Source organism: Falco peregrinus, chromosome 1, assembly GCF_023634155.1.
Source record: "Falco peregrinus isolate bFalPer1 chromosome 1, bFalPer1.pri, whole genome shotgun sequence".
NCBI classification, from domain to species: Eukaryota; Metazoa; Chordata; class Aves; order Falconiformes; family Falconidae; genus Falco; species Falco peregrinus.
In genome coordinates this window covers 102,354,800-102,368,440 of record NC_073721.1, presented here as the reverse complement: position 1 = coordinate 102,368,440, position 13,641 = coordinate 102,354,800, and the positions used below count along the sequence as shown (strand labels likewise).

General features: G+C 42.6%; 1 protein-coding gene across 1 annotated transcript; it reads left to right on the top strand.

Moving 5' to 3' along the window:
• The first annotated feature begins 2,094 nt into the window (after positions 1–2,094).
• C1H14orf180 (chromosome 1 C14orf180 homolog) lies at positions 2,095–11,763 on the top strand. Its single transcript, XM_027779371.2, has 4 exons — positions 2,095–2,299; positions 6,137–6,260; positions 8,120–8,146; positions 10,951–11,763. Exons 1-4 carry the CDS (start codon positions 2,282–2,284, stop codon positions 11,151–11,153), a joined length of 372 nt encoding a protein of 123 aa, XP_027635172.1. The 5' UTR covers positions 2,095–2,281; the 3' UTR covers positions 11,154–11,763.
• Positions 11,764–13,641: the final 1,878 nt, after the last annotated feature.

Genomic DNA, 13,641 nt, shown 5'->3' with positions numbered 1-13,641 from the left:
CTGGAAGTTGAAGAAGATATGGAAGACTCCCTTCTAATTTATTTATTCCTTTTCTGTTCTGTTATCCTGATATGCTGCTTCCAGTTACCACTGCACCCCGCACTGTATGGTATTACGTGATTTTGTTTTCAGATTGTTGGAGATAAAGTTACTTCATTATTAATATATATGCACTGTGCATATCCATAAATATTGAATATATACGTGTGTGTAAACCTACTGGAAGTGTTAATAGTTAAGATAAACGAAGTCCATTATCGCAATGAGTGACTATTTCTATGACCCTATTTGCAATAAAACCAGATTCAATGATAGGAGAAAATTGCTAGGTTTCAGAATAATTGAACCAGGCCAGGCGAATTCCCACAAAGGCATCATTTACAAAGTACTTTGCTTGTCTGAAATATTTATTCCCACAGAAGGAAATGGAAAAAGAGTTCATATGGTTACACAGCTATCCTCTGTGTGTAAAATTGTTTTATCATGTTATGTTTATTTCCTAGACATCTTCCATTGGGGTATTGCAGGAAAATACTGGCTGTGCAGTTAGTTCCTTTGTGTGGACTGTTCGTATTTATTCACTGAGAAGTCAATCATGTTTTGTTCAGGCTTGTTTTGTTCTTCTGCTGAGCAAACACTTAAGAAAGCCTTTTCTTGTAAAAACTATTTGCATATACAATGCGCACCATTCAAAGTCAGCGCTACACAGATCGTTGAGATGTACCATGGGAAGTAGCTGAGTTCTTCCTGAAAATGCTGGCATTGCTCATTAAGACTGCAGTATATTGTTCGTGGTTAAGGACTCCGTCAGTAGTTACAGTTATTTTCAGTCTGTCTTGTATTGAAAGCCTGGCTAGATTTTTACTATTAGAAGTTCATAGCGAAATGCTTCCAAGCAATCTACAAAGAATTACTCCCAGCAATTATCCACTGAATAAATCTGAATAATGAATTCATTCACAAAAGTCACTATCCATTTGTGAACAATTAGCTGAAGAAATAGAGGTAACACTCATCAGCTAAATAATTCATTTATGAATTCTTTGTCCAGCTTTGCTTCTGACATATGTTGCATGAAATGAGATCAAAGCTTAGATGAAAAATTACCTTAAAAAGAAGGGCAATGTTAAAGGAAATTCTTCCAGCTTCCAAAGCAGAAATTATCCCGCTATTGTAACTATTATTTATTACCAGTGATTTCAGAGGTTAGTGAAGTTATTTTCCTGGAATCTTTCACTTCATGCATTAAACTGTGTTTTATTCCTAATGTATATCCAATTTTAGGTTGTTAAACTGCAATCAAAAGCACTTAGTAGGAATGGATCTGTCCATGTTATGAGATTTGAACTACTGACATCTTTATCTACTGAAACTTGAGTGCCCAGGTAACTACTAATTATTCAAGCATTTACAACCATTACTATCAATATAATTAACACATTGTGGGATAAAAGTGACAATGAAATTAGCATTCCTAGCATTTGGATAGCAATCTTTCATGAAAACATTTATAAACAGCCCAATTATTTTTTAATCAAATGAACATAAAAAATTGTTTACATTTAAGCGGAATCTAGAATTGAAAAGAAATGGTTTCTGGTATCAAAAATGATAAATGTTATCTCCATATGTCCACTTCTTGAAAACATCAAAACCCTTTGACATTTTTGCAGTGTTTTTTTTTTTAAAGAAAATAGCAAAAGGTTTCTGCCTAATTGTTTAGAAAAATGTGAGGTTTTTTTTCAATACAACAAGATTCAGTAAAAACATAGGAACAAGTTTTTTCACTCATGTCTAAAAGCTCACGAGCTCGATGTTGTTCTTGGCAGGAATAAGGGGCTGCACAAGCTTCTTATGTGCCTTGCTGGATGACACTAGTAGAAATAAATGACACAATTCACACGAGAAAGTCAAAGCTAGATGAAGTGTAGAGATTGACTTCCCTCTTCCCACCTTGATCAGTGTAGCTGGCCAATGTAGGCACATAAATTCACTCCTACATTAATTAGTAGCAAGTTATTATCACAGCAGGAGGAAGAAGGAACCAGAGGAGAAGCTAGGGACCATGGTTTGGAAGACTTTGTCACCTTCCTGTCTAGGATCTACTGTGAACAAAATTTTGAAGAATTACTCTTCGCCACCAAAAGCTCAGCTTAGATATCCCAAAATAACTGCTGTGCAACACTTGCAGGACACACCAGAGAGGGGATTTTGAGAGCATTTCACAAGCCCTGCAGCTGTGAGCTGGTTGCAGCATGAGGAAAAGCCCTCCATCACCTCCATGTACAGGAAAGAGAAGGTAAGGTTACTGGTGTTTAGATATGGTGCACTCAGTGAAGATCCCCAGGCCAGAAAAATCTGTTCTTCTCCATGTTGACAGTGCTTTCACTGCTGGAAAGGGAAGGGCTTGAGGACCACAGCCCCTGTAAGCACTGCAGACCCCTGCAGGGGCTGAGCTGGAGGAGGGCAGCTAGGCTCAAGGCATTGCTGACCCCCACATCAGCGATGGATGCCTCCTCTGATGTGTTGGCCCAGTTTTCTCTGGGGTTTCTGGATCTGGATCTGGGGGACAATCCCAATCCATCCCATCTACTCACCCAATACCCAAACCCCTGAAAGAAAGACCAAAACAGTGAAGCCCACAAAGCTGCTGTGCCCCCTGGTTCCTAGTGCCAATGTAAGCATCTTGCAACCCTCGCTCCACTGGGTAGGTGCAAAACGGGGGCCAGTCTGAGCATGCCATGAGAGAATCCATCCAACCACCTGGAAAATAACACAGAACTGGAGTGCTTTAGACATGTCACAGCAAATAAATAGCTCCAGGAAAAAAACAACAAAAAAACCTCAAGCTTGTGCTCGTAGAGACAGTAAAGCACAATATTTCAGCTGTCATGGCAGGTGTTTCTGACTGGAAATGGTATATTTGATGATGACCAGCCTTCAGCATTTGACAAGGGGCTGTTAAAGCCTCTTGAACAGTAAATCATCTCTCTTCCTATCAATAATCTTATTATAATATCTGTAGAAATGTCTAATGTTAAAACCCCACTTTATTACTATAATAATGGATCTAATTTGTAAAACATATAAAGTGAGGCCATAACTGTACTGGAGGGAGATGTATGTGATCCCACTACATCTATATCATTTCCTGATGGCTTTACCCACATATTTTGAATGGGGGAAGGATTAAAAGCAATCCCACTGGAAGGATTTTTGAGATTGGGAATGGCTTCTGGAAGGGAGATCCATGTGATCACAGAAATGCAGCAATCATTATTAAAAGAACAGCCTCGAGTTCACGTTACACACGTAAATATATAGGTGTTTATCTGTGATTTGCTCCATTCAGGCCCTTTCCAGTTGTCAGGAAAGCCCTGCTTTCCAGCTGCACATTCAGTATTAGCACTATGTGCTATTTTTGGTTACGGAGTACATTTCAAGTCACGTCATCCTTCCCAAGCCAACACTGGTATGAAGGGTGGAAATTCTTCCTTCCACTCCTCTATCATTTGCTGCTGCTCCCATCTGCTCAGTGGCACTGCCTGCCTGGTCCTTGCTGCAGAGGGATCTCCAGACGCTTTCCCCTAGTCCTTCTCATTTTGTCAAGCGAGTGGCTTTCCAACCGAAGCTTTGTGTGGGAGGCTTCATGTTGGCATCCAGAGTACATGTCCCAAACATGTCCAGCCCCACCTTCTGATCCTAGTGCAGAGGAGTTGCCGGTAAGTAATCTCTTCATGGGTGATAGAGTCCTTGTGTCTAACGCCCAGAGCTTTTCACAAATGGGTTGTTTTTAAGGGTATATAATTTCCCAGCTAGCACTTTGGTAGGTTTCCACCTCTTGTCACAGTATGTTAACACCAGGTTTCTGTCTGAGGGCAGCATGCATCATCTGGCACTCTGCTTGATTTCCTTAAGTTATTAAAGTCTAGTAAATATTGTAAATACCACTTCCCTTTTAAGGTCTCCCTTGGCTAGGTGTTACCCAACCAGATAGTTGTTTAATGTTTTTCTTTTCTGGTGTGATGTTGCTGTTAAGTGTTTGGAAAAGTTCATACGGACCAAAGCCACACTAGGAGTTATAAATCTCTTTAAATATTTGAAGTTCAGTTTCTTTGGTTGTGACATGGGAGGAGCTCTCCTAACTAAAGCTATAACCACCAGTAGCCTGAACTGGGCTGTCCCTCCCCAAACCTGTTTCATTTTACACAGACTAGTTAAATATTCATTATGCCAGAAAGTAAGAGAGTGTGTGTGTGTGTGTGTGTGTGTGTGTGTGTGTGGCTGTAGCACAGTGATTAGGGCAGTCACCTGGTAGATGAGAGGTCCTGTTCCCAGTGACTGCTCCAATGAATATTTAAGTATTTCATATTAAGTATTCATTGGAGCAAGGACAAGAGCAGACTTCTCCCACCCCCAAGGGAGCACCCAAACACCAGGCTGTAAAGTCTTTCTTTCATTCTTTCTTTCTTTAGCTCAATGAATATTTAATTATTCAAGGCCAAACAAGACAGCTTCAGTGGCAGAGACTGAGATTCCCTGCTCCTATGTGTGCACCATAGCCTTGATGATGAGGGCATGTGGATAAGAGATGTGGGTTCATATTCCTTTGGACTTAAAAAGAAGTTGGATCCACATCTCCCATACCCCAGATGGGTCTTACAGCTTCTGAGCTGCTGAATAAAGCACACAAAGCTCCAACACACACTGTCCCTGGTCAGGAGACAGAGGTGGTATGGGTTCTTGTATTATCCCAAGATCAGAGAAAGCATCCTTACCAGTGACTAGTTAAGCCAAAATCTGGTTTATAAATCCCTCAGGGGAACATGTCAAAGCTGAAGATGTTCTTCACTCCATGGCAGTTCCTGCTGGCTATGTTCATGTGCCTTTCTGAGATTATCCAGTGTGACGTGTAGGGAAACCCACATCTCCTCTGTGCTCTGAGGTCTGACACTCCCAGACTGTAGCTAATGGGACTTAATCCTGCTTCTGCAGCCCCAGGAGTGGGGAGGGGGGGGGGGGGGGGAGGGGAATGAAATGGTGAGTGCAGGGAAAGCATTGGAAGAGAAAAGTGTGCAGCAAGTGTATCTGAGTCTACAAATGGGCAAAAATAGCAGGCACTGAGGAGCAGGAAGATTAAAGCAGGAAGAATAACATGTAGGAAGAAGCATGCTATCACTGAGTGGGGAAATGACACAGAAAGGAAAAAAAAAAAGAGTGAGGACAGTGACCAGAAGGAGAAAAACCATCTGTGAAACAATATCCCTTACCTTGCTAAGGAACAGGGGGAAGGGGGAGAAAAAGGTAGAGATTATTTCAATCTTAAAGTAAACATAAAATGTGGAGAATCTCTGCCACCCACTGAGGTCTTTGAAAAGTAGATTTGCCACCTGCTTTCCACTTCCAGAGGGCAGTGGGGGCTTCTGAACTGAGATGCCTTGGATTCACTTTGGGGAGTTGACTGTGGGAGCATTCCTATGCAGGAGAGGGACTTACCATTTTTTATTATTGCAGCTATGTTTCTTACCATTTAGCAGAATCCACAGCAATCTGATTCTGTTACCAGAGAGTGCATGTGGCTTCCAAGCAAAAACCAGGAGAACAACATAATTGCAATATAGAAGTGCAAACAAATTGCCTTTTTGTACCCATCAGGATAATGTCCAAACCCCATACTGCTGCATAGCCTCGGTTGTCAAAATGGCAACACCGCATTCAGAATGGGGCTGCTTAGCTTAGAAGAGCACTTCAAAGGTGCTCCCAATGATATGGTTCATATATTTCATATCACATTTATGCCTGTTTACCCCAGGGCTGATGAGCAGCCACCTTCAGTAACTGTTCACTGCAATTCAGAGAAATCCTTTCTGAACACTTTGCTGTCTGTTACTTTAACCAGCCTTTTTCCTAAGAAGACAGCTTTAGAGTACCAAAGATCTATGACAATGAAGGAATATCCATATTGTCTTGCTATAAATATTACAACGGTCTGACTATAAATGTCCGAACAGATGTGTTTCACACCATGTCCTTTGAGGGACATGGTAACATAACCTCAAAAGCTCAAAGCTTCACCCAGATGCATTACTCCAGTTTGAACGGCCCTGTGTTTTGTGTTTTGTGATTAACTCTTTAGACAGATGACAGTAGCTATCCTCCTTCAATACTGAGAAAAAGGCCACCTGTGGACCAAGCCGTGGGGGAAAAGCGGAAAGCAGAGAGAAGGGTTCGATTTCGTGAGCCAGAAGTCACTGAACATGGTACGCTCAAGCTATTAAGCCTTTTGTTATGACCTTTCTAGCTTCTAACATGCACCCTGTCTGTCCACATCAGCTGCCCCCTCTGACAGCGTTATTTGGGATTTTGAGCTCAGCACAGAGGGGAGGACATACAAGTTTTGCTCTGTGCACTGCAGGGTTGCATCTGGTCCATTTGCTTGCCTGCCCTGGGAGGAGACGGGCTCCTGCATCCGTTAGAACAGCCTCAGGGCTGTCCTCACAGCGAACTCCTCAGTCAGGGATCATTGTAGACCATGGGTTTGGCTGAACCTCAGGTCCACCCCAGAAGAGAAAAGGATCTCAGACCAAATTTAAACACACTTATGTCATTCCGGGTAACTAGGATGTAATGGCGGGGAGAGAGCCAGCCCTTTCATGCTTCCAAGCAGCATGCATGCCACTGGATACAATAGTGAAGGTCTGAGCCCAGCTGGCCCGCTGGGGTTAAAAGCAGCCAGGACATAACCATTTCTGCTAACAGGGCACCCAAGGAATGGTACAGCTAATGCAGCCTCTGGTCTTTCACTCCTGAGCCAAAATACGTTTGCAGGTAGGTCAGGTGGGAGTGACCTTAAGCACAAGTCTAGCAGAAGGGTCCAGTTTGCAGTTCTGCACATGCTATATAAAACCTGTAACCAAGAAAGAACTGTTGTTTCATTCTGATTTTCACAAACTGACCCTGCTAAGAAAAAATGTATTTAGTGGTAGGGAACTACAATTGTATTGTTTTGATATGTCTGTCAGTAAAAATGCAGGTGACAGAATGGTAAAATTTCTGGGTCAGCCACCTGTTTGGGCTGCTACTCAGCTGAAAACAAGGCTTGGTGTCTGCTGATGTGTCTGTAAACAGACCTCTCAGAGGTTTTGCAATACATTATTTGTGGTGCCTCCTAATGCAGAAGGGAAAAACTGTTTCTTGATAAGGTTGTTGACATGGCCTGGGCTTTCCCATCAAAACTGAACTCCTGGCAAGACTCAGTGAGTCAGCTCTAAACTCGTCAAAGCTCATCTAGCTGCTCAAGAGCAAGCTTTTGATAAGAGTGAATACCTCCTTCAGCTCCCTGACAGAGTCCGTGTCCCAGACTTAATCCTGCACGGGCCGTCCCGCAGCCAGTCCAGCCGGGGGGGACCAGGTTCATCACCCGCTGGCTCTCGGTTCAGCACTGCCATGCTTGAGCTCCAGGGAGCTGCAAGGACAGAGAAGACTCTGGCTCTTTTCCATGAGGACATGAGAAGACATGAGAAATATCCCACCCTGTAATTCGTATTCTGTGTTGCAAACAGCCTATGATTTAGATGATTTGCTCTTCACCCACACAATGTCATTAACATAAAGGTGGGTAAGGGGAAGGCTGGGTGCATCACTCAAAGTTTTCCATTCTCTGGACTTTTTGTCCTGGGTTGTGTCTGGGCCCCAGCTGCCAAGCAGAGGCAGTTCCAGGATATCGTTGGATGAAAGTTGCATCTGACAGTGGGTTTTGCTTTCTTAACTTTCATACTTCTCTCAGTCTGTTGGTCTTTCTAGAAATGCTGTGGAATAGAGAGGGCTTTTCTGTAAGAGCTGACTCCTCACCTCCCTGCAACAGCAGTAATCTCTGTCTCTGACCCCCCCATACAACAGTTTTTCTCACTTTCCTGAAGTGCACCTACACCTGCATGTTTGCACAGAGTGGGTAGATCATCATCTGACATAAATCTGTACAGCCAAAAGCAGTGTAAGAAGTGGTCCAGCATTTACAAGGCAACAATTTCAGAGACACTGCTTGGTGCTTCCTTTCTTATTCATCTGCTGCAAAAAGACCTTTCCACACTTCTAAGAAAATGTTCATTCTGTTTTCTAGCCATTGCCTGCTGTGACTACGTAGTGGGTAAGTTGAAGATCCACATTATAACCGTGAGCCATCCGTGGCACTAACCTGAGTTTGCTTTGTGGCTGCAGGGATACACTGTGCAAATACAGCCTCTGTACACCAAACATTTCATACACTGTTGCTTTTTCTTCTCAGCATATGAAGCGCAAGGTGTTGATGAGGTCTGTGCAGTATTTTAAGCAAGACATCTAGTAAAACAAATAGTGGAAGCAAAAATGAAATCCCTGAAGCTATTTTTAATTTAAATATAATTAATATATTTTATGGCAATAAAATAGGTACAGGTTTTTCACTATGATATGCAGGGAAAGCACCCCAAGCGAAACAATAGTTCTGCCTGCTGACTTTCATGTGTGGGGAACAGACAATTCATTTATATGCTGGCAGCAGGATAGAAATAATAAAAATAGTCTGTTTTTTCCTTTTTTGTTTGCAAGGATGTTTGAGGCCAGGCAGCCTGACAGAACCTCAAGCAAATATGTGTATCTGGATGTCCTTATGATGGTGATCATTTCTAGAGGCCCTGGCCCACATCCAGCCCCTGCTGCATGCAGTGCAATAAGGGAAGAGCAATACATATATACATACATGTATGTATACACACACGCAGAGCCATAGCATTGGGCAGCCAAAGGGCCTCCCAAGCAAAGGTCCCCATATCCCCTGGCTGTTGCTGTTGCCCAGGAAGAGGTTTGTAGGCTCATGCCAATGGCAACATCAGCTAAGGCAGTTATTGTGCTAGGAACGAGGTACTACAGGCAGGAACAAGGTCGTATAGGCAGGAAAGAGCCAGCTGGAAAAGGAAAGCCCGAATATCCCCCAGGTGACAGTGGAAATGTGTGTCCAAGACAGGAACTGAACCATAATGTCCTGCATCCCAACCCAGTGCTTTTCTCAGATGAGCTGCCTTTTGCTTAGACTGGGCATATGGCTAGGGCTGAGCGTGCTGTTCCAACAAGCAATGCAACTAACAGATTTAAGCATTAATTTTCTATTTGTAATCTAGAAAAAAGCAAGTTTACCTTTAAGCACATAATTATAGTGATGTGCTGAAGCTACTGTGAGCAATAGCTCATCACTCTTTTGTGGGTGGGATTATTCTTCCACATTATCTCTTATTCTGTTCCTGGACTGAACATATTCTGTAATTGACAGGATACAAGGAAAAGCCACATTTTCATCTGAGATCACCCACAAATTTCACATGGAAAGTAACTTTGGCAAGACTGAAAAAGGTTATAAGTACTTGATAGAAAAGGGCTGATGTGGAAAGCAGTTTAGCTCCCCCGCCAAAGTCTCACCATTAGCAGGTATGCTCATCAGGCAGGCCCCAGGCTTTGAATGGCAAGTCATCACCCAGGTGAGAACTGCATCATGTGGTGTGAGAGATCACGCAAGGGAAATACCAACTTCCAAGTCACAAATCTCTGCAAAAGCAGAAAATGGTGAATAATTCCCTGGCTAAATACCTTCATATAAACCATTCCTAGAATAATGCCAAATAAACAAGTTTATAAAAATTGAAGTCTGCTCATGGATAATTTGCAAACAGAAAGAAGGGCTAAATTCAAATGAATAAATTATTTGCTGCAAATAATTCACTCGGATCTATTATGGGACATTGATTTCGTTTCTGGTTAGCTATAAAATGACTGCCTATTAACATTTTACCTTCTCCCCATACACTTTTTGATACATTATTATGTGTTTCTTGCTTGGTTTTATGACTTTTACCTTCCTCCCTGTACATCTGTATGACAGTTTAATTGACTGCTGTGTATTCCAGGGCTCATAGTAGAAGCTAATTTAAATATGTTACAGCTAATGTTGGCCCTTTACCCATAATAATGCACACCACATTTTTATCTCCTTATTGATTATGTGCGTATGGCAGGAAAATAGCTGCACACTACGGATTTTTATTCAGGCATGAATTTGGCTTTATACTGCATGTTTAATACGCAAAGTGCTTTGTAAAATAATACTGACTGTGCAATGGCCATGCAGTCAAACAGAGCAGCCAGATCTGAATCAGACTGGATCCCCAGTACCCATGGTGGGATACATGCATGCAAGGGCTGGGGCACGGACGTCGGCAAACTAAATGTAGCCCATTGATCTCCACGCGTGTACTGTGTGCCTGACCTATGGCACTTTAAACATACGTGAACTATATTTTAAAGGCAAGAAAACTGTTTACAGTGCCCTCCTCCTTAAGACCCAGTGCAGAGGATGTTCCAGTGTAATTAGCACACCTAGCACTTAGAGAGAGGTTAAAACTACCAGAGCTTTCTCAATATGCCTCTCCGTTAATAGAGCCATGTTTTGGTTCTTACTGTAATTAACAGGAGCCTCAAACAAGCTGCACTAGCAGGGAAAAGGACAGAAATCTAGATCTCCTCTCTTTTATGGAACATTTGTAAGCATTAAATAATTAGATGAGGTAGCTTAATATTCTCCTAGTATTTAACTTAACATTTAGCATAAAGGTATAAAAAATAATTGCTGGAGGGAAACTTCAGATCACGCATTAGCTATGGTAATCCTGTTCTTATTGTATATAATTAAACTCTTTAAATGCTCCATTAGATGAGATCTTTTATACTCAACACCCTCCATCAGGAGGTGTGACTCACTATCACTGAACTGATGCCTACAGAAGTACGCACAACCAGAGCCTTGTGTACCCCGCTGTTCCCAGAAAAGTGGGACAAAGGCATCAGCGGGGGGTCAAATTTAGGAAGTGTTTAAGATGATACTAAAATAATGCTGCTTTCTTTTTTCTCCTCATCACCGTTCAGTAGATGACAGGTCATCATCTGGATTGCCTGTGCTCCTGTGGCTCTCATTCTGTGCAGTGCTGATCCTTGCTGTGAGTCTCTACTACATCAGCATGAAGCAAGATGTCAAAGTCCTGGAGGAATTTAAATCCCGGATTGTTATCTTCTTTCTTCAGATAAGACATATTGCTCAGAAATGCTGGAGCTGGTTTATGAGGCAGTAGCAATATCCTCCAGCCTGTCAGACATCTCAGAGCACTGCTGACCAGCACATGGCTGTGCAGAGCTCCCAGTCTACTCCAGCCACACACATGGAACATGTGAGCATCCACCTCGAAGAGCAAGAAAACCACCCCTGTTGTGCACTGTCCAGCAGCCACTTGTTCTCCTTTCTTTTTTCTTTTTTTCACATTAGTGGGCAATAATGTTAGTGCCTTGAGGTCCCACCAAACTCATGCTCCATCATCCTGAACAGCAAACAAGTATCTGAATTTTGTACCTCAAAGAGCTTACAAACTGCTGATACAAAGAGCTGAAGTCAAGAAATACATTGACCTATGCAGACAGCAGCAAGCTCTGAATAAAAGTCTCCTGAGTCTCAAGTCAAGGCTCTAAATACCAAACCATCTTTCTCCTCAAGTCTCCTAAGACCTGTTCTACAAAATTTAAAATAAAGCTGAGCTGTTGAACAAACACTGCTCTGGTGGCCAAAGGCTTGGCGAGCTGCTATATTTATACACCTGAAACTATTGTTACTAAAATCCCCGCAAGTGGCTTTCTTGTTTCCCATCATACATTTTATTGCTCCATAGGCAAAAGCTGTTTCTTGATGTTTCACTTGATTCCCAGGTGTGAAGAAGAACAGGAAAACTCAATTAAACAGTACATAGTTTATTTGCCTAACATGATAAATAGCAGCATTGAATCCCAGGGTAATTACCAAATTAGCAGTTTAATCCTCTGGGTTTGATTCAGTCCATAAACCTCACAAGCTGAGCTTACAAGATTCATGATAGTTGTATTCAGTCAGAGGTTACGCCTTTATGCTTGGGTGTTCAAGGCCTTATGTAGTGGTAATATGGACTGTTCATCAAGCTGTGGGAGGCAAAGCTCCTTTTTCTCTCCATTGTCCCACCATAGCATGTACCTCCCTGAAGGGAATCCCTTTAATGGAGATCATGCAATCCATGTGGAATGGTGCTTTGAGAGTCTGGGAGGAGAACAACTGAGTGCAAGTTTATGAGCTTCAGCTGTGTTTTCTTCCTATATAAAACCAGCACAACCAGCTTTTTAGGCCTTAGATTCTTGCCAGGCAGCACTTGATGTGTGTTTGGATTTATTTGGTATGATAAAATTGACATCAGAACCCATAACAGCTGAAGAAAAGAAAAGAAAAGAAAAGAAAAAGGGGGGGGAGGAAAGAAAACGCTGAAGAGAAGATGGAAGAGATGCCTGCAAGGCCTTGAATTCCCCTGACATTGCAATCCACCAAAAGAAAAATGGTGCTTTATTTTTAAGATATTTGGAAAAAAAAAAAAAAAAAAAAAAAAGGTCATACCTCCATACCTCTGCCCCAACAACCTTTTTCCAAACAGACCAAGGACTTGGCGGACATAAACACAAACACAGCATGCAGCCTTCTCACAAGAGGACAGTGGGCAGCAACTTGATTGAAAACAACTCAAAAAAAATTGCAGTCCAAGATAGAAAGAAGTAACTTCAGTGGCTATTCTCATGCCCCTCTTAAGATGTCAAAGGCCACAGCAATTGTATTTGACACACCACTGGTCTGGGAAGCAGAGGCTGCTGCAGGAGGATTGTTTAGCTCAGGGGCTCTGTGCAAACCACTTGGGTACCCCAGCTCAGAGGGTAAGTTTCACGACTGCTTCCCTTCCCCCTCCCCCATCTCAGCCCTGCTGTTTAGGTAATAAATAAGAAAGGTTTAAACCCCATATGCTGGTGAATCTCTGATGAAAAGGTTTAGATTGGTACCTGCATGGGCCAAGGGGGACATTGCAACTTGTTTACATTTTTGCAAACACAGATTAATATTTGTGATCTTTTTGATGTTCTTGTTGAAAATCTTGGGCAAATCAGTGCCATTTCTTTTTTGGCTCTGGACTGACACGTCTTCCCAGCATGTAGCAACTAGTCCCTTCAAAACAGGAGCCTTTTTTGAAGGGACAGTTCCCTCACTGCATGTCATGGCACTTTGCAACAAGAAAGCAAAACCCAAGCTGACAAGAACAGAGCAATCTCAAGAGCAAGAACAATAGAGTTGAAACAATCTATAGGTTAGCAGCCTGGTTTCAGTAACTTTAAAGCAAGTCAAAGGTTTAAGGTAAAACAGGAACTCCTCTTAGGACTGTGAGGGAAGATGCAGAGGCAGTGTGAAATCCATATGTGTGCTCACCATCCTGCACGGCTCCCCAGTAGGTGGGCATGGGACCCCCTTTCCACTGGGTCTGCTTTAAATGGAAAATGGCCATGTTCTCCTTGCTGGGGCCCAGCTTTATCAGTGTGAGTGGGAACGGCTATCGCGTCTGGGCTGCCAGGGACATGAGGCAGAGGAACAGTTATTCTTGGCTTCTGCCTAGGCTCTGTTTGGGACAGTTTGGGACATGGGCAAAAGCAGCACTTGAGTTGTCTATTGAGGTCTCCCCATGGCCTTGCAAGGCCTCCCAGGTCAGGATTGTTTACTGTGGTCAGTCA